At 39.9% G+C, this 24,324-nt stretch overlaps 1 protein-coding gene across 3 annotated transcripts in view; it reads left to right on the forward strand.

Annotated features, from left to right (window-relative positions):
* FSTL5 (follistatin like 5) overlaps positions 1-24,324 on the forward strand; it is a 627,705-nt gene that overhangs the window by 326,829 nt on the left and 276,552 nt on the right. For all 3 annotated transcript variants that reach the window (XM_019481445.2, XM_019481443.2, XM_019481444.2), the window contains exon 5: positions 23,848-24,044. In XM_019481445.2, the coding sequence (XP_019336990.1) occupies positions 23,848-24,044 (197 nt within the window). The remainder of the gene's footprint in view (positions 1-23,847; positions 24,045-24,324) is intronic.

A 24,324-nucleotide genomic window follows, 5' to 3' on the forward strand; every position in this document is an offset into this window, starting at 1 on the left:
ATGGAAAAAAAAAGTGTCCAGCCCTCTGTGGCAGAAGGTCATACAGAAATGCTTGCACTGAAACTCCACTAGAGGAAAAAATAAAGCACACTTTGAACTTTGTCTCAACCTTTACTTTCAGCAGTGTCCTCCTTTGGGACATCCTTCTTTTATCTTTCTCTCTCATTTTGTCTTTAATAAGCTGTGTGAATGGAAAGTGCAAAGAACTCCAGGTTACCTTTCTATTCATATTGCATGTCAAGTTGAAGTTTGAAATGTATGTAGAGAAGTAGAAAAACAAAACAGATGCTTAGCCTTGTATCAGGGATAAAATAATGCAGTAAATGAGGCAAAAGAATCTTCTTCCTATTTTCTAGTAATTGACAATGACTATAATAAATCATAAGAGGAATTCAATAAGTGCTTGGTTTGAGTATTTTCTTTACCATAATGGTATATAGATACATACTTTTCTGAAATCCATGGATTCATTTTAACATAACTTGCCAAGTCCTTTTTTAGTCTTCTTATTTGTTCAATTTACTTTGATCATTACAACTAAAACAGTAATAAGAAGACAACAAAAAAGCAAAATGAGGCATAGATAGATAGACTAGACTGGTTTGAATAGGTCACGGGTTAGTCAGTATCTATGAAAAGATATCTTACTGGAGCCAAGTCAAATGAAATATGCAATTGTGTATATTTAGGTCATTTAATTTGAACTGATGGAATCTATTGACATAATAAAGCCAAGAATATCTTAGCATAAAACTACTTCAGCAGAGAGGGCTAATAACATAACAAAATCATTTTTACATCATGGATGAAAACCATCAAAACGAAAAAATGTTAGATTCCACTACCTGGAGAGTCGTACCTAATTAACAGAACAAATGCAATCTTAGTCAAGCTGTCTGTGGTTTTGTTCAGTGCTCTAATTGATTTATGAGTAACTGAGGTAAAAAACTGGCACTTACTGCATTCAGATGATTTGCATAAAGTCATTTTTGACATTTTAAATACTTTTGTTAACCATAGTTTTTACATTCAAAAACAGACAGCAAGATGCTCAGTCAGATCATTTTGAAAGATGAACATTTAAAATTCTTTGAAACTATAAGCTGTATATTAATAATTTAATTTAAATGACCAAATTGTTAGCAGACAATTTCATTTGTGAACCACAGTAAAGAAGTCTATAAAACTCTTAAAATATTTTAAAATTGGAAAGTTAAACTAGGCAATGAGGAGGCTCTGTTTTCCTACTGGAGTGTATAACTAACTTCTAAGACTTAGTTACTTTTGATTGGAAATTGGATTCAGCTTTTAAGTGTCTCCAAATATTATGAGTTTATAACTATAACTTTAAACCAAATCAAAGATGGATGCAATTGATTTGAAATTCCACTGAATCCAGGTATATCTGGTATATCTGTTGGGTTTTTTTTTTTGTTTTTTTTTTAAAAGAGGGACAAACTCTAGAACATTCTCCATGTTTGTTTAGTGTTTGTCACACTTTTCTGCATTTGCAGTTTAGGTGATAATCACATTGATTATGTCCATGATACAAACATAAAACAGTAAAATGGATTTGTGAACAACCAAAATATTTAAGATGGTACACCCCAAGAATGTCAGATAGTAATGCATTTACAGTGGTGGGGAGATTAGATTAGCTGGAGAGAGAGAAACACAGATTTTATATGACTGGTAACATTATTGCCCTAACAGGAAACAAAACTAAAAGCAAACATGGTGTCTGAGGAGGCCCATGGTATATCAATATTTAAAGAAAGTGTACCGTATATAATGGCTAATGCACAATGCATCATGACTATCAAGTTGATTTGTTCTTCCAGCACAGGCTTAAAACTGAAAGGTTCTGCATTGCCTTCATCTGTCAACATACTCAGGCCTATTGTATATTAACAAAAGAGAAGTCGGTTTTGCAGTATCTAGAATTTTTAGAGAGTATTTCCTGTTTCTGTCAATGGAAAAGTCCTTTCTCCTCCTACTTTCATACTTTGACATAGCTGTTACAGCTTTGCTTTTCAAAACATGAATGGAATGCTTCAAAATACTAATAACTATTTTTAATGATCATTTTAATTCATTCTTTAAACATGTTGGCTTGAACCGAAAATGAGATGAGATGGAACATTTTATATGAATATTGTATGTTAATTTTAAGTATTAAAGGTTTGTCCATGAATATCTTCAGACAAGGCAGAATAGACATTAATCTCAAGTTTACCCTTAATTAAAGAAAACAGCAGACTTTCAGAACATTATTTTTATATGAAAATCTAATAAAATCGCAGTCTTAGGGGTACATTTTACATCATGCTTAGGATTTGTGTCTGTTGAAATTCAGTAAATTATATGTTACCTGTTAAAATGTTGTTTTGAAAATATTTATTAGTTTAGTATTTTACAACTTATATAGTGAGCATAGACAATGACCCTTCCCCAGGATTTCTCATAGTATGGTAATTAGGAAATTGTCCAGAGAGATGAAAATGTAGTTTTGAATTCCCTAGAGCTAAGAAGGGCATGGCATCCATTTCTCACATGCCCTGGCTGACTCTTTTAATATCTAATGTATTGTAAAAAAGGGGAGTGGAAAAATCTCCTATAGCCAAGTGTTTGAGTGAAAGTGGCCCCATGTACTGTGATTTGGCATGGAGCTCAATCCCACAAATGTGTGCTTATGTGTGTTCACATCACCCCTTCTGAATCAACCCCCTCTCTGAACACTTGTGGAGGAAGGCCTAATTCTAAGAATCTTGACTGAGCTTTGGCATGGATAGGATCAGAATTGTTCAACTCTATAAAAATAGTTTAAGATGCCAGAATGTCTGAAGCAAAATTTAAATGCCTAAGGAACTGTACTTACGTACTTAATTTTTTTTTTTTTTGGGGGGGGGGGGGGAAGTGGGGCGGTGATCTTCTGAACTTTGGTGCCTACATTCCACTGAAGTCCCTCGTTTTAGGTAGGTAGGTCCCTTTGAGAATCTGGTCCTTTGTATTATAAAATGTTTCTTAACTCAGATGAATGTTCAAAATATATACACTAGGACAGGAGATAGATATTCCTCTTCTAAAAGCATGAGTACTTGAGTTGAAAAAGAATTGTGTTTAGCTTTTTAAGGTACGGTCCTTTAAGATGTAGTTGAGGTTCTGTTTTCTCATGAAAACATGCATGCACACTTGTTATAGATGCTGTTTTTGACTAGTTTATAAGTGATGATAAAATCTAAATTTTCACAACAACTTCAATATTGTCTTTTAAATTTCCTCTATTGGAGTAAATAGCTGAAATGTGACTTGCCACCAAGAAAGAGGGAATATGCAATTCTTGAAATAAAATGGTTCAAAATAATTTACCTGAGTTTTACAAATGAAATCCAGAGCAAGGTGGAAATTATTACACTATATTAAAAACTCTTGAAATTTACTTTTATTACTCTGAAAATTGTAATTTTGTTCAACCATAAAGTGACTGAATAACTTGTCATTTTGATGGTTTTCATATTGTAGTCCTATTCAGATCCGTTGCTATAAATTCCATTTGGTGCACTGGATGAGGTATATTACATTTCTGGAGGTGCAGGAATGCTGATGGCTCTGTTGTGGGGTGTAGTTGTAGGGTGTATTACCATCGGCATTCCTGGATCTTACAGCTGCACCTCCAGAAATGTAATATACCTCATCCAATGCATCAAATGCCCTGATGGAAAATACGTAGGAGAGAACAAACAACAACTGTGCACCAGAATGAACGCACACCGGAAATCTATCAAAGACAGAAATACCTATTTACCGGTGGGGGCACATTTCTCACAAGAAAACCACTCTCTCTCCAATCTTTCAGTCCTGATTCTCAAGGGAAACTTACAAAACACTTCCTAGAGACGAGCCTATGAACTCCACTTCATCAACCTCCTGGATACTAAAAATCATAGACTAAATACAGACATTGGATTTAGGACACATTATAACCTGCCTGACATCTGACTCTCCAGGTATCTCTCCACTTTCATCCCCCTTCTCTCTCTCCCCCCCCCGCCCCAAAGCCTGTCTCTAATCCATTGACTCCTCAATCTACATTTTCACTGACTACCTGTCTTGCATGCATACCAGCCCAGCCACTGGCTTCTTTACTTTCATTCCATCCAGGAAGAGCACATACCAACTGCTGAAACTTCCTTAGCCTGACGAAGGGTTTTTGAACCCGAAAGCTTGCTTAATAATTATTTTCCAACTATTTGGGTTGGTCTAATAAAAGATATCAGATTCACCCAAGGAACCTTGTCTGCCTATGAAAATACTCAAGTGTTCATCCATCCCTGGTAGGCTGGATTGTATTTTGTCATACTCTGTTTTCCAAATGTTCATTTTAAGTCCTGTTTAAGTCTTCCTTATGGAAGGAAGGGTAGTAGAAAAGGACAGAGCGAGCCATAGAAATGGTCTTTTTTGGCTCAACCTTTCTTTTCAAGCACTAATTCTCCTTTTCCCTTGGACTGCCCAGAAGTGCAGGGGAAGTTAAGAAGTTTCTTCTCCAGCTCTTAGACTGTATTGCCTATTTGATACAGGTATTTGGCAGATTTGAAATCAGTTGGAGAGTCTTGTTGAGGTCAGTGTGCTTTAGATTAAACTCTAGTAAACTCCTTTCATAAGAAAATCCTTTAGTTTTTAAATACTTTTATGTGATATATCAGCTGATTTTATTCAGCTGCATTTAGCCAGCATGGAATATGCTCATAACTTTCTAAACAACAACAAAAACAAGTTAATTTATAAGGGAAATACATATTATCTAGCTCATAGACTTTTTGGATGTGTTTTGTTTAGCTCCATAGGGCTGGAAAGATAAAGGAGGGAAATCTGTTAATGATTGTTTTAATTCCCAGGATTCTTCTGAATAATCGCACATTTTTTAAATGTAATTGACATTTCTGGATTCAACAATATTATACCAGAGATGCTGACATGTTATATGCCCTGTTTCCCCCAGCTCCCCTTGCTGTATGGATTGTGCTGGCAGCACACAACTCCTTGTCCCATGCTGCCCCCTGCTTCATGGGCTATACAGGCAGTTCATGGATCTCTGGACCCTTCCTTGATATGCAGCAGTCGGAAGCAGCCATTAGGGCCTGGAAGGCTGTGTGTTAACCTGTCAAGACCTACAGGCCACATGTTGGCCCCTTGTGGGGTGCACACCACCAGTTGGGCTGCCCTGGTCTAGAGCTTTGACTAAGAGGGAAGGTAAATAAAGTGTTAAGAAAAAAACTTAGGGGGGTGTCTACACATCCTGATTAAAGGTATTTTAGCCAATACGAGGTACATTAAGAGTGCATGTCTATACATGCTTGTCTTTAATGTGCCTTAAAAATGGCAATTTTAGGCTATTTGGCCTTTTGTACACACTGTGGGGGTTTACTTCGGTTTAATTCTCCCTAAATTGAAGCAGTGAGTTTTTAAAAACACCACTTCAATTTAGGGCAAAGTAAACCCCTGTGGCATGTACACAAGGGTTGGGCCCAATCCTTACCTGCCTCTTTGGCATGGGGAACAGAGGGTGAACTGCTGATGTGTTGAGCGATCGCTGAACTGTGCCGGGGATAGGGGCTGGTGCTTCCCTCTGCAGCAGCAGCAGCATCTCCCCAGCAGCACCCACAGCCACAGAGGCCACCCACACAACTCAGTCAGACAGGCAGGCAGGCTCCAAGGAGAGAAAAAAAAGATCAGGCTCTCTGCTTTTTTTCCCCCCTTCAGTAGAGCCTGCCTGCACAGCCGCTGAGCTGCACAGTGCCTGGTGCTTCTCTCTGTGGCTGTAAGGTAGCAAACAAAAACACCTTGGATAGATCTTATTTTGCTGTGTCCCAAAGTCATTTAATGTGCATTACACCGCCGACATGTGTAAACAGCTGCACCAGTAAAGTGGTGCAAAAGGGCATTAAGTTACTTTAAAGGCCACTTTTGTGGTGTGTACAAATGGCCATTATGCCTAAATTTGGTACCTACAAAATCAGGTGTCAAATGTAGGCATGAATAGTTAAAGCTCATTAACGTACATATAGATGCATTGAGGCTTATTAACATTGTGTATAGACTGACTTGGGACTAAGTAATGTGTAGACGTGAGAGTAAATCACCTTAATGCACATCAAGGTAATGTATATTAAAATCAGGTGTGCCTAAATGCATGTGTAGACATGCCTAGGGTCTCATGCTATATAATTGTAGAAATAATGTATTTACATTGATGTGCTGGTCCTAATTTCTGTGTTGTTTTTTTAAGATACATTTTAATTTACCTTGAGTGTCTTTCTTCTTTCAGACATGGGTATTGAGTTGTATTGATTGAGCAGTTTGTCAGAGGCATACTATTTTGGATATGTTAAAAATTTATAGTAGATATCTTTAATAGGGCTTTTTTTTTTTTTTTTAGAATAATGATTATATTGATTGATGCTTCAGTTCTTATTTTTATTGGCAGGCTGTTTTGATTTAAATTGATCTGAAGACCTTTTATTTGTCTAGAAAATTCTACCTGATCAATTATTTTCACCTATTGTTCCGTTACTACTTTTATACATAGGTATTCACTTCTATTTTGAAACTATGTACATGGTATCATTTAAGAAACATGAATTTGTCGCTGAAATAATTATTTTCTTAGATGATGATTATTAATACCTAAAAATAATTTGTTTCAATCGAAAGTAAATCCTTACTCAAGCTTGAACTAGATTCATACATAAACACTTTCTCATTGTCCTACCTTTAATAATGGTTTCCAAACCTGAAGCCTAAATGCAAGGTGCAAGACCCAAATTTTGATTCAAATTCTTTAGTTTCTGTAGCATTGCTGTGTGGCAAACTGGAAATTCTGTGGCAGTTGATGGATTTTTCATAGTTTGTAGAGTTTCAGCCACAGCTTAAGTGTTTATTGTGGGCAGAGATGATCCTAGTAGGGTCTGGGGCTTGGGGCAAATCAGCCTGTGTAGGGCCCAGATGCAAAGAAGCTGGTGGTGGTGGAGTGGGGGGTGGTGGGCAGCTGGATGTGAAGCTGGCAGTGACACAGAGTCACCAGTACTAGGTGGACCCTGCAAGAGGGCCCCCCTAAAATGGGGGCCCAGGGCAGTCACCCAATTCAACCCCCACCCCAGAGATTGCCCTGGTTGTGGGTTTGGAGGGACATGTGTGTTTTTGTGGAGTGCATTGGTACTTTTGCTGATACTTAATATGTTAATAATGCCATACGTGGCAGTGGTGCTATGTATGCACCCAATTTAAAGTGCCATAAAATGGCAAACCAATCATAAACATGGTTTATACATGGCGCCTTTCACTCAAAAATAGAAAAGGGATTTAATCCCTGATCCCAAAATCATTACTCCAGCCAAGCATTTGTGTCATGGTAGGAGATACAGTTGTTGGAACTGGGAATTGCAAGCTGTGGGTAAAGCCATAGGTTGCTAACTTGAGGACTTAGTTCTTCCTCTTACTGTCATAAAGTTGCAAAATTTGGGGTCAGGAAAGAATTTTTCCCTATAGCAGATAAACATAAATGGATAGGAATTTTGCCTTCGACTGTGGTATGGGACATCGTTGTTTTCCTAGGATATTCTGAGGATACAATAACTTGCCTGTCATTGCAGTGGCAGGACATTGGCATTGCTCTCTACTTTGTGTTAAAACATGACAGATTACAAAAGTATTTTGAAACTTGTTCTTTGTAATAGGTGAGAGTTTGAAGTGGTGATTTTGGTGATGCTTTTGTCTGAATGCAATGACTGAATCCAGTGGCTGGAGTCCCATCTACTTCTGTGTTCCTCATATTGGGACAACATTGGTTAAACCTAATAGGCTGTGGTCTTGGGAACACAGTGTCTAATTACTGTATCCTGTAGCCACCATATACAAAGAGTTGTTTTTTTACAAGGGATCTGAAGAATGGTAATAACTTATTTTTTTACAGATATTTAGACAAGCTCTTTCAACGAATGAGTGGCAGTACAACAGAAAATGTGAGTGATTATGTGAAAAAAAGTGGGAAGTGAAGACTGACATTGGCAGAAGGAGGGTGGTTGCAAGGTCTTTGTTTACTTCTTGGTTTATTGCAACAGCCTTGCCTCTGCCCATCATAGAAAACCTCCACAAATAATTTTCTACTTCTCAGGCCCCCTCTACATGTGCGGGTAAAGGCATGATGGGATCTAATGGTCAATCCACACAATTGTTCCTCCTGCCCTGCCACACATGCCTAGCAGGAGATGTGATTGTAGGATTGTGCATTAGACCCCATTGTGCCTTCTTGTCAGTGGAGGGGAGCTGAATCCTGGACTTCTCCTGCATGGGAAACAAGCAAAATCCCTCAGCTTGCAGCCCCTAACTTGAGGGCCTCCCAGCCATGGGGGTGACCCATGTATCCCTGGGGCTGGGGGATTGTGGTGGCCATGGACTCCCAGATGTGGGACATGTGAAATCTCTGGTTCTAGGGAACTGTGACTCCTGTGATCCCCCAGGCCCAGGGGTTTCATGCACCCCTGAACCTTGGCGATCACAGCAGCCATGATACCCCAGGCCTGGGGTTTACACGCTGACATGGTGCATTGCTGAGGCTAAGGCCTGTGTCAGCTGAAGGGGCTCCCAGCCTCAAGTGAGACTCTGTTACACATGCAAATTAAAGCTCAATAGCAGCCAGCTATTAAGTTAGTACACATTTTCAAGGTCTACCTTTTGTGGTTGATTTGAGTTTTTATCATATGATAAGTATTTTGCATATATAGCTGGTCCTAAGGTAATTGCCTAATTTAGCAAGTTAATTGGGTGATATGTGTAATGTGTGGAGGGGGTCTCTCTTGCCACTTCTGTCCCATAGGGGAAATTCTTGCATGTCTGTTGAACTACATGACTGTCTTCTTTCAGATTCCTACATAACACTTTTCTTTTCAGTAAAGTATAGCCAAGACAACAGTAAGAGCTGTTACAATGAGATCACATTTTGATCAGTACTTTTTCATTGTTTCTATATGCACTTCCCATCTGCTCATTATATCCACCAATTTGTATCTAGCTTTATGTTTTATGCTGTAAACTCTTTAAACAGGGACTGTCTTTTGTGTTTATTTAACATTTGGAAAAATACAGATCTGGTCTATGACTGCAGTCCTAGATGCCACCAAAATGTGTATGAAATAAATAATCCTTATATACTTAGATTGACAGCATATTATTAACTCTAAATTCTTCTATTTAGTAATCCATATGTGGAGACTGTTCTGAACATTTTAAACCTATGATCAGTTTCAAGCAATTTCAACATACTATTTTTCCTTAAATGGAAGATTTTTTTGTTTTCTCTGAAATGTGCATTCTCCAAAAAGTCTAGGATTGGCAGTATTCAGTATTGGGTCAAGGTTAACCAGTTTAGACTCCAATATGTAACACTGCTGCACAGATAGAAAAAAAAAAGTATGTCATTAGAAAGGATATACCCATCCATTTGATGCATCAGATACTAAATTAGTAGCCCTGTAAATATTTTTGTGGGGGTGGAGAGAAGGAAAAAACAACAAACCTATTTAGTCACTTTTAGAGGTGCATTAAATCATAGTGAAGATTTTTCTCTCCCTATGAGCCCTTTGTAGTTGGACTCATGATCTAGTCAGAGAAGCTTATAGGCAGCAAGATGCAAAAAGAAATCTCTGTTTGAAAAAAAACCAAAAATCTGTATAATGTGTTTTTCCATGGCATGTAGCACATGATATATATAGCTTGCGTGATCTATCATTCTAGAGATGATATGAAGATTTTATTGCCAATTATTTGGAATGACTTCTTCCCTACTTATAAGTAATTTAGCCATTCCAAAATTATGACACTCTCAGATTTTGGTTGTACTCACTATTGAACATTTCTTTATTGTATTGGGGAAAAAAAGAAAAATTTTCTTAATGAAAATTCAAGGAACTTAGCAATGAAAAGAAAAATAATATAATAATTGGTAAACCAGATCAAATGCATTAAAAATGCTCTCTAGGTGTTATATATTTACAGATAAAGGGCCCAAATCCAATTTATTTAAACTCAAAATAGATACATATATTTGTTACATCACTAATATTAATTGACTTAAATCATTATCGAAGGTAAACTGTCAGTAACATCTGATAATAATTGAAAAGTGCACTTTACACCAAAGCTTTCCAAGCAGTGCTTTTAAGATGTTAGTTGGTTGGGAAGGTCTGTCTGTCAAATATTATCTAATCAAGAAACAGAGAAAATTGGATATAACTATGATTTGGGGCAGAATTGTCAAAGCTTCTGCAGGTCTTTTGGCTCAGTCTTACTAGTAAAAATAATAGTGATGACAACGATTTTTCCTCCCTACTTATCCTCACATTGGTTTCTTATAGCGATAAGAAACAATTGGTGTTAAATTGAAATTAAATGATTTGACATATTTATAAGAAGTTATCATTTTATCTGTATTTTTAGTTTTATTTAAGATGATGAAATGTGATTTCTAGTTTCCATAACAACTAATGTTTAAAAAAGCAATAGTAATATCATTAACACTTTTTAGTGCAATAAGAAAAGGTAACATACAAATAAATTCTCTTTACCTCCAACCCCACTCATCTCTGGCTTCAGTCCTCTCCAAATGCTTGTCAAATGGATGAATTGCTACATGACTGAAGGTCATCATATTCAGGTTATTTTTTGCATGATTCATTGTAATCAGTCATGAGCAATTATAAACAAACAGCAACAGAAAACAAATTGTACTGCTAGAGTTCTTTTGCTATTTTTCCATGTGTCAGGTATCCAGGTTATAGCCATATTGGTCTAGAGGAAAAGGCAAACAGGACTTGTAGTAGAGATGATGTTGGTCTAATAAAATATTTTTTTTTGCAAAACTCTTGTTGGTCTAATAAAAGATCATATCTCTACTACGAGTCCTGATTGCCTTTGTTATTCTTAAATTTTGCCAGGGAGAAAGCGAATAAAATAGTGATTATTGGCAATTATATGTAAATGTTTTGTATCCAGTGACTTAAAAGCAATTTTCAAGTGTTCAGTGCCTTTTTTTGGGAGGTAGGGAAATATTCCCATTCAGTACCTATGGAACTGAGGCATAGGTTAAATCAGAGGCATAAGTGGATGTTTGAGGGTCCAGTGCAGCAGGGGTTCATGGGACACCATTCCTGGCTATATTGCCAGTGCTGGTGGCTATTTTTGCATCCCTCACAGGGTCCACATCTGGGGCTAGTGCTGGTGCCACACTTCCCTTGCCCCCCTTTGCTTGGGATAAAAGCAGACATCAGGTTTATTCCAGGTCTGATTGTCCTGGGCTTTGACTTGCATCAAAACAGGCATAGGGCAGATATTTACACACTGCTGCTTGAATGACAGTTAACTTGAATCAGTCATGACTTTCCCAGGAATAAGTGTTATATCAGGTACTTCACAGGTACTTAGGAAGCACAATGGGCTTGTATATCTGTAGGATACTATAATAAAACAATTCTGTCCTGGGAAAATGTTGACATTTATTTTTTGCCTTGGGTCACAAGAAATAGAGACAAAATTGGGAAAGAACCTGAAATACTGGACCCTCTTAATTGTTGCTCTTCACCCTTATTTTCGTAAGTTACAAGAATAACGTGTTTAAACTCGAGCTGATACAGCTAAAGGGGAAATGTTTGTTCTGTAAATAATTATTTTTACAATAGTCTGAACAACTTGGTTAAATGTTGATCATGTTTGTATAGCATTCCAGCAGTGATAAAAATGATGCTGTATTTCATCTTACTACTAGCCACTACCATGACTGGAATTGTAGTTGAAAATAAAGCTTCATATATAGAGTGAACAGATTATGTATGTAGTGTGTATGTACACAGGACAGATGTGCAGTGAGAGGAAATTACAGCTATCTTACAATGCTACAAACAAACCCATGGAGAGAATAAGCTTTTACACTATTGCCTAGTCTAAAATTATTATCTATAGGAGATAATATGTAGAAAGAGATAAAATTCCTTGCTTTTTAGTTGGATTGACACAAGAAACCTCATTATTAGTATTTCATAATCTATCAAATAATTAGCTACATTTAGTTGAAAGAAAGATTGTAGCTATTTTTTCTCATTCTTCTTTCACAATAGAAGGGCTTAACTTTATTATTAATGGTATAAAGTGTATAGTACAATGAAAACAATCTTGTATTGATAGGTGGAATCCCATTAAGAAAAACTAAGGGTAGAGGAATTGAAAAGAAAAAAGAAAATGAAAAGAAAAAAGTAGTATTCCAACAGAAATCAGCAGAAGAGGGACCACTAGGAAGTGTAGTAAGCCTACTCTTTGGTAGTCTGTGTATGAAGATATATTGTTCTTGCTGACTTGATTTGTCCAAGCTATTTTTAGTACTGATACAGGCTGATCTTTAGTACCAATACAGGCTTAAATCCAAAAATATCTAACTGACAATAATACTGTTATAATGTAATTAAAAAAGTTATTGAGCATGAGTTTAACTATTCATTTGTCAATCTGTATTCATTTTGAATCACTTAAAAGGCAGTCTCTAAACCAGTGGTTGGTTATCACCCATGGGCCACATGCAGCCCAATCAGTACACTGCTGCTGCCAATGTGACATCCTGTTAAAAAATTTTTAAATGGTACACAGGAAGTAAGTTGTGTGAGTGCCACCAACATAACACATTAAGAGCTTCAAGTGTGGCCCACTGGCAAATAGGCTGAGAACCACTGCTTTAAACTATATTACACCAATAGTCATTGCATGTACATCATTATGACTGATAGTCTTTTATAAAAAATACAGAAACAACTGTTTTTTGACAAATTGTGGTATGTTATAAATATATACTTCCTCTTCCAAATGTGAATCCATTGGAGATAAACAGGTTATATAAACAGGAGAGACATTTTCTACATTTGTCTTAAATCTGTGAATAGTAACTGTAATTAGCACAAGTCATTGACCTATTCTTCAAACTTTAGAAATAAAGTGGTTTTCAAGAAAAAACCATGAAAAATATCTTCATTAGTAAGTGATTGAATTCTTTCAGTTAAACTTTTAGACATAATTATTATTCATGTAGTTGTACTGACATTTTAGGATGAAATAATGACCTTTTTATATTCTTCCTCTTCTAAAATTTCTTAAGTTTTAAGGGATTCTCTATATATAAGATTGATGCTTTCCATCTGAATGATTCATGTACAATAAAGAATAAAATGTTTATATTATCCATGTATCTGGATAAGAAACTTACTATTTCACACCCATCTAAGTATACAGGATTTCACAACATGGCTGCAGCAGACATGAATGTTGGGTCTGTCCCAAAGCTGGGGGGCATAGCAACTGCCTGCAGGCAGTGGCAGCAGTGTTGGCGGCAGGGGGATGGCGACGGTGAGTGGGGAGCACCTGCAGGGGCTGCCGGCAGTGTCAGCAGTGGCCAATCTCAGGGGGTGCATGTGCGCCTACATGCACACCCTACACATCGCAAATGGCAGCAGAGCTAGGCATTTGGGTATCCTGAGTACCTAAAGTGTGTTAACCATCTTTCCTATTGTGACAGAGAGATTTTTTTTTTTTCCAAAATCAGTGATTTACGTGGAAAATAACTTTGGCATTCTAGGGAAAGTTCTCCACATAGTTTTGTAGAATAGGTCCTCCATATATTAATGAGCCCCAGTCACCTTGTGTATGACACCTCTGATTCTTCAAATTTGTGTGGATCCTGCATGCCTTTTATAAAGAAGAGATTTGTAAGTTTGTGACCATTTGTCCCCCTTGGGTCCGTGTTCCTAAGTTTCTTACCTTGGGCTATGTTGATAGAAGTAGCTATACTTGTGTCACTGAGATGAAGCACAGCACTGTAGTATCTATTTTGCCTCACTTTTAGAAAAATATTGGACCTACACCAGTTTCTTGCTTTTTTTTACATGATTTTATTTTTTAATGTCAATAAAACCTTTCTATTAAATGCCCAAAACCCAAACTTTGGGATTTAAGGCCTTCATGTCTTGTGATTCATTCCTTTTTTGTCAATTTTGTTTTGGCCATCTTCCAAAATCCTGTCCACAGTGGTGGTCCTTCTTCAGAAACTTGTCAGTTCAGAGATACTTGCCTAAGATTCCTTGTTCTGAGGGCAGACTTGCATTCAGAAAAAGTTTATGCCTAAACTGTACCTCTTCAGTACTAAGAAGGGAACCTCTACCTCTTCATTTCTCACAAATTGAGTTTTCTTCCAGTTACAACATCCATAAACGGTGTAGGCTGTGTGGCACAGTTGTAGTCATGCTGGGCAGCAGTACGGATGGCAGATAGTGGAATGACCTTCAGGGAAGGTTAGCTGTGAAAGAAACAGAGATAACGCTGATGAATAAGCAGTCATGGACCAAACAGCAGCACCACCAGGATGCTGTGAGGACAGCAGATGGTACTGCTTTTCATCCTGAAAAGCCACATATATCCTTTGATGGTGCTGTGACTTGGCAAGTACAAGTCACCACTATAAGCCTGCCAAGCCTCCAGCCATGGGTCTACAAGTCCCCAACAGCAGAGCAGGCAGAAGATGTTAGAATCTCAGTGGTTGCAAAGGCAGATGAAGACGGCAGCAGAACAAGATTTCCAGTTGCCTTGGTCTCCTTGCCTTTGGATCACAGTTGCGTTCTGTCAAGAACTCTGTGGAAGCTGATGTACAGCAGCTTCTTCCTAATGAAAGAAGTCATGCACAGGAATCTTCCATGAAAACAGCTTTTCCAGCAAATTCCTCAAGCACTTTGGCAACCAACTGATGGTGACAGAAGCAGGATTGTGAGGTCTGGAAGCTCCTAGTCATGAACTAGCATGAAGGTGGCAGTTACAAGAAGGTCATCCAGCACTTGAACATAACACAAGTGTGATTCAGCAGCTGTAACTGTGACTGAGCAGCCCTCTTCAGGATTTGCTCTGTTCACCCCACTTGAGGAGAGGGCTAGAAAGGGTGACCTAAATGTAGCCTGCCTACTTTCTTCCTGACTAAATAACTGTGTCCAATGGGATCACTTTAACTGTGGTTGAAAATACCAAAGAACCTGGGACCTGGAACATCAGGGCCCTCGTGGACAAGTCTAATAGTGAATGCCCAGAGCATCACACTGCAATTATGGCCTGAGAACTCAGGTGACACCACATAAGGATAAGCTGTACTGAGCAAGACTCGACAAGCAGGAAATGGGCAGCTCAGAGAACATGGACTTGGCTATACCTTTATCTGGAAGGGTAAAGAGGAACGAGAACACTGACTTCACTGATTTGGTTTTGCCATTAAAAATGAACTTATAAATCAACTCAGTAAGTTCCTGTTTGGAATGAATGAGCACCTCATGACTCTCTGTCTTAAACTGGTGGGGAGCCAATATGCCACTGTCATCAGGGAATATACCCTGACTCCTGATGCCGCAGATGAAAGCAAGGAAGAATTCTACATCAACCTTGGCCAAGTCCTTTCTGATGTTCCAGAGGGAGACAGACTTATTCTACTTGGTGATTTCAATTCCAAAGTCAGATGAGACTCTAACTTCTGGAATGGAATCATCAGCAAGGATAGAGTAGGACAGGTCAACTCCAGTGGTATCCTCCTCTTGTCCAAATGTGCAGAACATGGACTCACCATCACCAGTGTCCTGTTCTGCCAGAAAAACAGGCACAAGACATTATGGCAACACCCACAATCTAAGCATTGGCACATGATTTACTAGGTCATCATCTGTGCCCATGATTGCAAAGAGTTCCACATCACCCGATCTATGCTAGGAGCTGATGATTACTGGACTGATCACTGACTCTTCCACTCAATTTTGTCACTCAAACTGTCTCCCAAACAATGGCTGCATCAGAAGCAATGCTGACAGAAGATCAGCATTGAAGGACTCAAGGACCCATGCATTAGAGACCTGTTCCACCAGTGCTTCGGTGAATTCCAGTCAACAACAATGGTAGAATGTCAGCAGCACTTTGAGTGCCTTCAAGGCTACTATCATCAGCGCCTGTGAAGAGACCCTTGGATTCTCTACGAGGCAACATCAAGACTGGTTTAATGACAAAGACCGGGAGATCCAAGAATTTATCGATCACAAACACAAAGCTGCGTGCTTGTTAACATGACACCAACTCCAAACTGAATCTCTAAAAAGCCAAGGCAGAGGTCCAGAGGACCCATGATTTGAAGGACAAATGGTGGGAAGACAAGGTTAAGAAGATTCAGCATCTTGCTGACATCCATGATATGCGCAGTTTCTTCAGTGCCACCAAAGCCACCTATGATTTGAGCACTCAAGGACCACCTCCTTGTAACCTAAGGATGGTGGAGACCAGATCAAGGAAAGGGAAGCCATCAATGCCCATTGGAAGGAGAATTTTGAAGACTTTCTCAATTGACACTCTGTTGCTGATGAGTGTTCTCAATTCCATCCTGCAACACCTAGTCAGGGATGATCTTGGAATCCCTCCAACCCTTGACGAGGTGAGTAAAGCTATCGTGCAGATGAAGAATGACAAGGCATCAGCAGCAGATGGTAGAGGAGCAGAGTAGAGGAGCTCACATCACAGTTTCATTTCCTCATCTTAAGGATCTAGAATGATAAGGAAATCCCAGACAACCTCAGGAGTGCCATGATTGTGACAATCTTCAAGAAAGGAGACAAGTCTGACTGTGGAAACTACAGAGGGATTGCCTTGCTGTCCACCACGGAAAAGATCATTGTGAGACTCTTTCTGAACCATCTCCTTGCACTTGGTGAAGGTCTCCTCCCAGAATCTCCATGTGGGTTTAGGGCATCAAGAGGCACAACTGACATGATCTTCACAGCTCCCCAGCTGCAGGAAAAATGCCAGGAACAATACAAGCCTCTCACCTCATGAACATTATACATGGCCTTCCATGGTGAGAGTCTGGAGTATTTCCAGTACCTCAGAAGCCATCTCTTGCAGAAGGCTGACATTGATGAAGAAATGCAACATTGCCTCAAATGTGCATGTGTGGCCTTTGGATGTCTGAAGGAAATGGAGGTTTGAAGACTGCAACATCAGATCCAAAACCAAGCTCATAGTTTATCAAAAAGTCATGATCTCCAACTTGCGTATGGAGCCGAGACATGGACAGGAGACATCTGAGTTTGTTGGAGAAGTACCATCAAGGCTGCCTGATGAAGTTCCTTCAAATCCAGTAGGAAGACAGACACACTAATGTTATCTTCTTCCTGCAAGCAAACGCCACAAGTATTGAGGCAATGAGCATCCCACATCAAATTTGTTGGGCCAGCCATATCATTTGTATATCCAAATCCAGACTCCTGAACTAAGTTTTATTCTCCCAGCTCAGCCAAGATGGATGCACAAGAGGAAGGCACAGAAAGTGCTTCAGGGACATCCTCAAGGCCAACTTAAAAAAATGGAACATCAGTGTCAACTCATGGGAGATTATCATCCAGGACTTCCCCAAATGGAGGAAGAGTTTGCTGCAGGGTTCTTGGTACTTTGAAACCTCATGACAACAACGGGAGATGGAAAAGTAGGAGTGGAAAGAAACAGCATGTCGCAAACCAGAACCAGGAATCAAGAATCCAGCACCACACATCCCATATGGAAACACATGTCCAAGCTCCAGTATAGTCTGTCCCCCCTGGATAGGCCTCCATCAGCTGTCTTCAGACACATAGATAAGACAATCATGGAAGACGGTCATCTTCAACTGAGAGGGATTTCTGAAGAAGAGAATTGGTAGAGGGCATAACAGCGAAACCAGCCAAAGGCAATCCACCAAAAAGTTTGGATTTTCTAAACAGTGGTTTTCAAAGTCTGGCTACTATAAACCTTTGCTGCCTCAATGCTGACTTGAGACAAAATCAACCCTAGCACCTAAGACCAGCACTGGAAAGAACTTTTTTTTTTCAGTTCTGGCGCTGACATCAAATTGGCACTGAAGTCCAGAATAGAAAACCCAATACAAACACCAGGGTCTTTGGTGTCAGCATTACTAACTTGTTAAAATTACAGGTACAGAACTCAATATCAGTGTTACCAGCATCAAGGCTTTGTTATATGTTAATTTTTCTTGGCTCATTGAGCTCTTAACACCAGGATTATCCACACATTGAGACATGAAACCAGTTTTAAGCACCCTTTAGTTGCCTTAAAGTTACACCACTACAGTGTAGGTTTATTTGTGATATGTGTTATCCAGCTTCTGTTACACTAACATGTAACCACTCTAGGCTATAATCCCCCACCTCCTTCCCCTGCCAGCCCAGATCAGTCCTCCTGTACCCCACCGCATTCCGCCTCCCCTGCCCTCTTTGGATAAGGCCAACCATTCCCTACCCCTTGGCACCCCAGGTCCCTGCTCCCCCTCACCCTCTACCATCCCATAGCTCCAAGCTCACCTGTGTCTGCTGGTGCTGTCCCAAGGGAGCAGGAAAGGGAGCCATCTGCCTGGCTGTAGCCACTGATACCATTCCCACTTTCTGAGCTGGGCTTAGCTCACAGAGCAGCTGTGGCTCTTCAATGGCTGGGCATGTGGGTTCTCCTTCCCTGCCTGCTTCTCCAAGACAGCACCAGTAGCCACAGGTGAGCTGAGGGGTTCAGGTGAGCCCTGGGGGTGGGGAGGGAACCTCAAAGGGTTGGGGGAGAGCCCCAAGGGGCAGGAGAGAAGAGCGGGGTGGGAGGAATTCTTACTTTTCAGTCCTCCAGGCTTCTTCTTGCTAGGATCCAGTCACAGTTATGTAGGTCCAAGACAGTCAGAGAAGTTTTTCAGCTTGAACATGTGACTGCTCCAAACTCGAGCTAATACTGATTACCACTCTGAGAAGCCCAAGTGTAACATGTAACAAGGCTGCTAGTCTCCAGCGTATAAGAAAACAAAAGAATCCTCTAACAAAACTATTTACTGTTCCCACTAAATACAGAATCTCTACTAAAACACGTGTTCCTTCTTTTCCTGTTTTCACCACTGATATGTTATGATCCTTTTCCAGAGAACCAACATCTTTTACCTTCACAGGGTTCTCCAGACAAGGCTCTGTTCCCTAAATTGGTTCCCTGGAATTCCATCTAATGGGTGCCTTGGTGTCCTGGAAAATCTTGTGTAGGCCAGAATCTACACGTGCAGATGTTAAAGCACATTAATGTTGTGTGGGCTGACTTGGGATGAAAGTTAGTCCCAAGTCAGTCCACAAGCACAGTGTTACACATGCATTACTGTGCACTAACTAATTGAGCATAAATTTAATTCCTACATGATGCAGGTATCAAATTTACACTCAAGTCAGTTTAAGTTGCTATATTTACTCCACAGGAAATGTGCATGTGTAGACGTGCTCCCACTGAGATGCAGCACTACCACATACAATTCTAGTATACTGAGATGGGAAAGAAAAACTTGTCCTTTTATTTCTGGGATAACTTGTCCTCCATCAAGACACCTAAGAAGTTGTTCTTTCCCATCTAAGCATCCTAGAATCAGGCCCTGATAGACTGTTTAGAGGACCAGAATATCAGAAAGACTTTGAAAGTTTGATTTATAGAATATGTTATATGTTATTCTCCCTTCCAGTTTCAAAGACCCATACAGGATCAGCAGTTGCAACTAGTCTGATGAATAAAAAAAAAGGCTGTTTATACACAGAAGTTAGAAGATGGGAGCTTCTAAAACTTTTCTATTTTTTCACCATGATCCTTTCATTCTTCTTCATATTCCTATTCCTAAGTGCAACAATAAACATAGAAAATAATGAACAATTTATACTTCACAACTTTTTCACAAATTGGCAATGACAGTAGCTGAAGGAGCCCCCAGATCTGCAAAGAACTTGTTGCAGCCTTTATTCAATCAGCTTTATGCATCAAATGAGCTGAAAAGAATGATCTAGTTATTGAAAATATAAAACTTATAGATAACTTTCAAGGTCTTTAGTAGTAGTTGCAGTCCAAGAAAGTTCCAAGGAGTTAAGCCCAGGACATCCCAAAGGAATACCATCCCAGAAGTCTCAAACAGTGATTTGGCAGATTACCAAAACAGACATTTCACAACTAACTAGACATTTTTTTCTAATGGGCTTGGTGCTCAGTTCTGTAAAATGGATTTTCCTTATAGTAGGCTTGTTTGTCCCCAGTAAGATCAAAAAATGACATTGCTGCCAAGGCAAGAACTAGCGTAGCATCTTTCCACAATGCATTTTTCCGTTCTCTGCTCTCAAGATCTTTCTAATGCATTTTTTCCTAACCTACTAGTGCTACAGGATCATTAAGAGCAGCAGGAAAATACAGCAATAATTTAACAAATACATACTTATGGGGCCCAGAGCATTTTAACCTACATAATTACTGGATCTGACCATGTGATTGCCAGGGAACCTAGTTTTCTGTTTTAAAAATTGCAAATTGTCTGATGAAAATCCCAAATTCTCTGATTAAAACCCCCCAAATCCATGTTTTTCCACAATTAAAATGAAACAACACTAGATCTAGATCTAGATATACACTGCCCCCCGTGCCACCTTGTGATGCTGAGCAGTCCTGATATGCTGGTGCCCTTCCCCTGCCAGTGCCCCTCATACTCAGGTAACAGCCCCCCCCCAAACTGCCAGTGCTCCTCACTCCTGACCCAGAGCCTCTGGCCCTGTCAATGCTGCTCACTCCTGACCCGCAGCCACCTGGCCCTGCTAGTGTCCCTCTCTCCCCACCCACAGCCCCCTATCCACCCCAGCACTACTGGTGTCTCTACCCTTCAGTTGCCCTGCCCTCCCAACCCACAGCCCTCTGGCCCTGCCAGTAGTCCTCACTCCCCAACCCACAGCCCCCTGCCCTCCCAGCCCGTCCAGAGGGGCCCCCAGCTGCTAGGGATATTTAGCCAGGGACCTGGGTCTGCAGCACCTTGTCACTCCCTAGCAGTACCTGAACCCCAGCTACCGCCCATGGGAGGTGGCAGCTGCTGTGGCCAGAGCCAAGTGCAGAGCCTGGAGTCCAGCTCCCCCTATCCCATTGGCAGCATGGCTGGAGTGGAACCCACAGGGGAGGGATGATGTAGGCTGGTGACTCTGGTTTTTGAGTTCTCTGCCTTACTACTGCCCTCCTCCTCCATGGCCCACTGGGTAAGGTCCAGCACAGGAGGTCAGAGTGGTGTGGGGAGGCTTGGTGCTGCTGCCTGGAGCTCCATGCTACCATGGCAAGGCACTCTCTACCCACCCAGCAGCAGTGGGGGTGGGGGAAACAACTCCACAGCATCACACCCACTGCTGCCAGGCAGGCTGGGTGCACCTTGCCATGGCAGCACAGGGTTCCTGGTGGTGACATCAAACCTCCCTGCCCCGCTCTGCCTTCCTCTGTTGGGTCTCACCTGCTGTGCTGCAGAGAACATAGGAGGAGGCATTAAGGGGGGGAGCCCACAGTGGGCAGCCCACATCTGCCCCTGCCATAGTTGGAGGGAGAAAAAAGTTATTTGGTGGGGATGGGGGCTGGCATCCCTCTCACAGCACCCACTCCTGCCTACCCATTCCATCCTATTGAGAATAGGGCACACCCTTAGGTGTACCTGGGTTACACAGGTATATTTAATGACCATTCAGATAGACCACTGTGGCTGTGGTCCAAGGTACTTGACCCAGAACATTTTAGAGAATGATGAATGCACATTTTAAAAAAGAGACCAAGGGCAAGAATGACACTGGGTATACAGGGAAGTACATTTTATTGTTCTGAAGTGTTTCAGGGCTTGGGAGGCTTCCCAACCAGCCTCCTGCCTTCTCCTGCCCTTGGTGTTCAGGGTCAGGGTACTCTCAGGACAATTGCCTACAACCAGCCTTTTGGAACTTCAGTGTGATGCAGAAAGAACAACTTGAATTCATGTTCGGTGGTGAAAGCTCAGATAAGTTTATTGTTTTTAAGGATAGTAGCTAGTAGGGCTGCCTAGCAGTCATCCTGGCTCAGCAAAACTGTCCAGACAATGAAAAATGACACATTATGTGCCCAGGCGCCCCCTAAGTTGCTACAAAAAGGCAAGGCTCTCAACCCCCATATTTATAACCTAGATGCCCTCACTCTGTGTCAACTCCTCTCTCTCTCTCTTTACCTCTCTCAATCAAGTTTTTCCTCTTTACTTGTCTCTTGGCCAAGTCTGGACACCTGCAGCTCATTCCTTGCCAATTACAGCTTCCCCCTTCCAAGTTCGGGCATCTAGAGCTCACTGTCTGCTGAGTTTGAGCCTTTCTAGCTCATTCTCTTACTTAGCTGGAGCATCCTCAGCCTGCTGAGTACAACTTCTCTCTTGTTACCTACTTTAGTGAGTTCTAACTTTCACTCTTCAACTTGTTCAGTTACTGTTTCTTATTTTACATTTGTGTTGTTGCTCACTGTCTCTTTTATCAGGTCATCCAGTGGCCAGTGAAGCCTGTTACTCCCAAGGTCCTTTGCAGTTTATTAGTTTAACTATAGCTTAGCATAACTATGGCCTAGCATAGCCAAAACCCCTACACAATTAAAAGAGATGTTATCCTTGGGATGTATCTGAAAGCATGTAAATATTCTCCTGATTATAATTAGATCAGGAAAGACTTCTGGTTTGGTAAACAAATTACACCCTTGGTAGGGGGATGTTGGGGGGGGGGGGGGGGCTATATGCATAGTCTGAGCTTCCCAAGAATCCATTGGCCAATGTATCGTATTTACCAGAATCAAAGACTTTAAATTTAAGATGAGCCTACCAATAATTAGATTATATACATAAAAACATTATAAATTTGTTTTAGTTTTCCATGTATAGCATCTAATTAGTAGAAAGTCACCTTAAAATTGTCCCCCTCTGCTACTGTGCTGAGGGAAGTAATGGTAAGTGGTGAGAGTCCAGACCCTTGTCCATTTTTCCCCTTAAATTACCCAAAATCCAGGATGACTTTGAAATAGGACAATTTTTTTTTTTTGGTTATTTATATGGACTTTCACATACCAACAGATATTGTCTTGAAACCTTAAGCTTCTTTCTAATTAAGACAAACAAAAACCAGTGCACACTGAAAGTATTAAACAATCCCCCCCCCCCCCCCAGTCGCCTTCATCTTGAAATATGGCCTGTACATGTGTAATGGAGCTTAAAGGCATAGGGAGGAGCTGGGATGTGTCCATATGTATGTACAGGTGTGTTATGTTACAGCAAATAGCTGTAGCCAGGACATCTGCAAAAAGCTGCTTTTATAGAGAGATCTGACTATGAAGGTAATAAAATGAATCTTCTTCCTTCTCTTTAAGTTAAAGGATTGAATTAGTTTTTAAAGTACTTGGATAAAGTGTTCTACTTTTTATATTAGTTTTTTTTTATGCAGCAAATTGTTCATTTTCAGTTATTTACCTTTGCTTTGCAATATATACAGTATCACTATTCATACAAAATGCAGTATTACAGAAGAAAAAAATATGAATTTTTTTCAGATATGACCACTCCAAAATGACCTAGCTTAAAAGCAATAGCAGAAAATTTCATATAATGTAAACTATCACAAAAATGTATTAAAAACAGTTTGTGAGGGAGAAAACCAGCACATAGGATTGTAGAAATGCAGTATGACAATTATTTCCCTTTTGCCAACAACCACTTAAGTAAATGGTAGGCCTCCCACCAATTTTATATTGAGCTTTTTTCTGCCTCACCAAACTACATACAGCAACCTTATTTAATATTCCTATTAATACATAATTTTAATGTCTTCAGATTTTCTTTTTTTTTTCTTTTAAGCTGTTTGAACCATATCATTCAAAATAATTTTAAATTGTTCATTTATTTTATAGGGGATAAGTGCAAATCTCCTGAATACAGCAAAGTGAAAAATATGCTGCTGGACCTACAAAACCGGAGATACATTGCACAAGCAAAAGAAAAAAATATAGAAGATAAAATAGCTCTAAAGAAAATTCTGGTGGATCAGATGTTTAATTATTTTGATTCTGACAGGAATGGGCTTGTGGACAGTAATGAACTATCTCAGGTAAGAGGGTTTTATTTTTTATTTTTTTTTATTAGCAGATCTCTGTTCAATATGACCCACATTGCAAAATCTCTGATGCTGTTTGTGTAGGTAGTATATAGCTTGAATGAATAGGCAGCCTATGATGCTTTTATAGATGATACTTGCAAGTATGCTTCTTAGGGTAAATTTACATGTTGCATTTAGACCACACTAAATCTGTGGAATGTTAAGCAGTGTTAAACTTAAAACATGTTGTGAGCACTTACACATTAAGAGCTAATACTATTTCTTGCCTGCA

The sequence above is a fragment of the Alligator mississippiensis genome, chromosome 2 (assembly GCF_030867095.1).
Source record: "Alligator mississippiensis isolate rAllMis1 chromosome 2, rAllMis1, whole genome shotgun sequence".
Taxonomy (NCBI): Eukaryota; Metazoa; Chordata; order Crocodylia; family Alligatoridae; genus Alligator; species Alligator mississippiensis.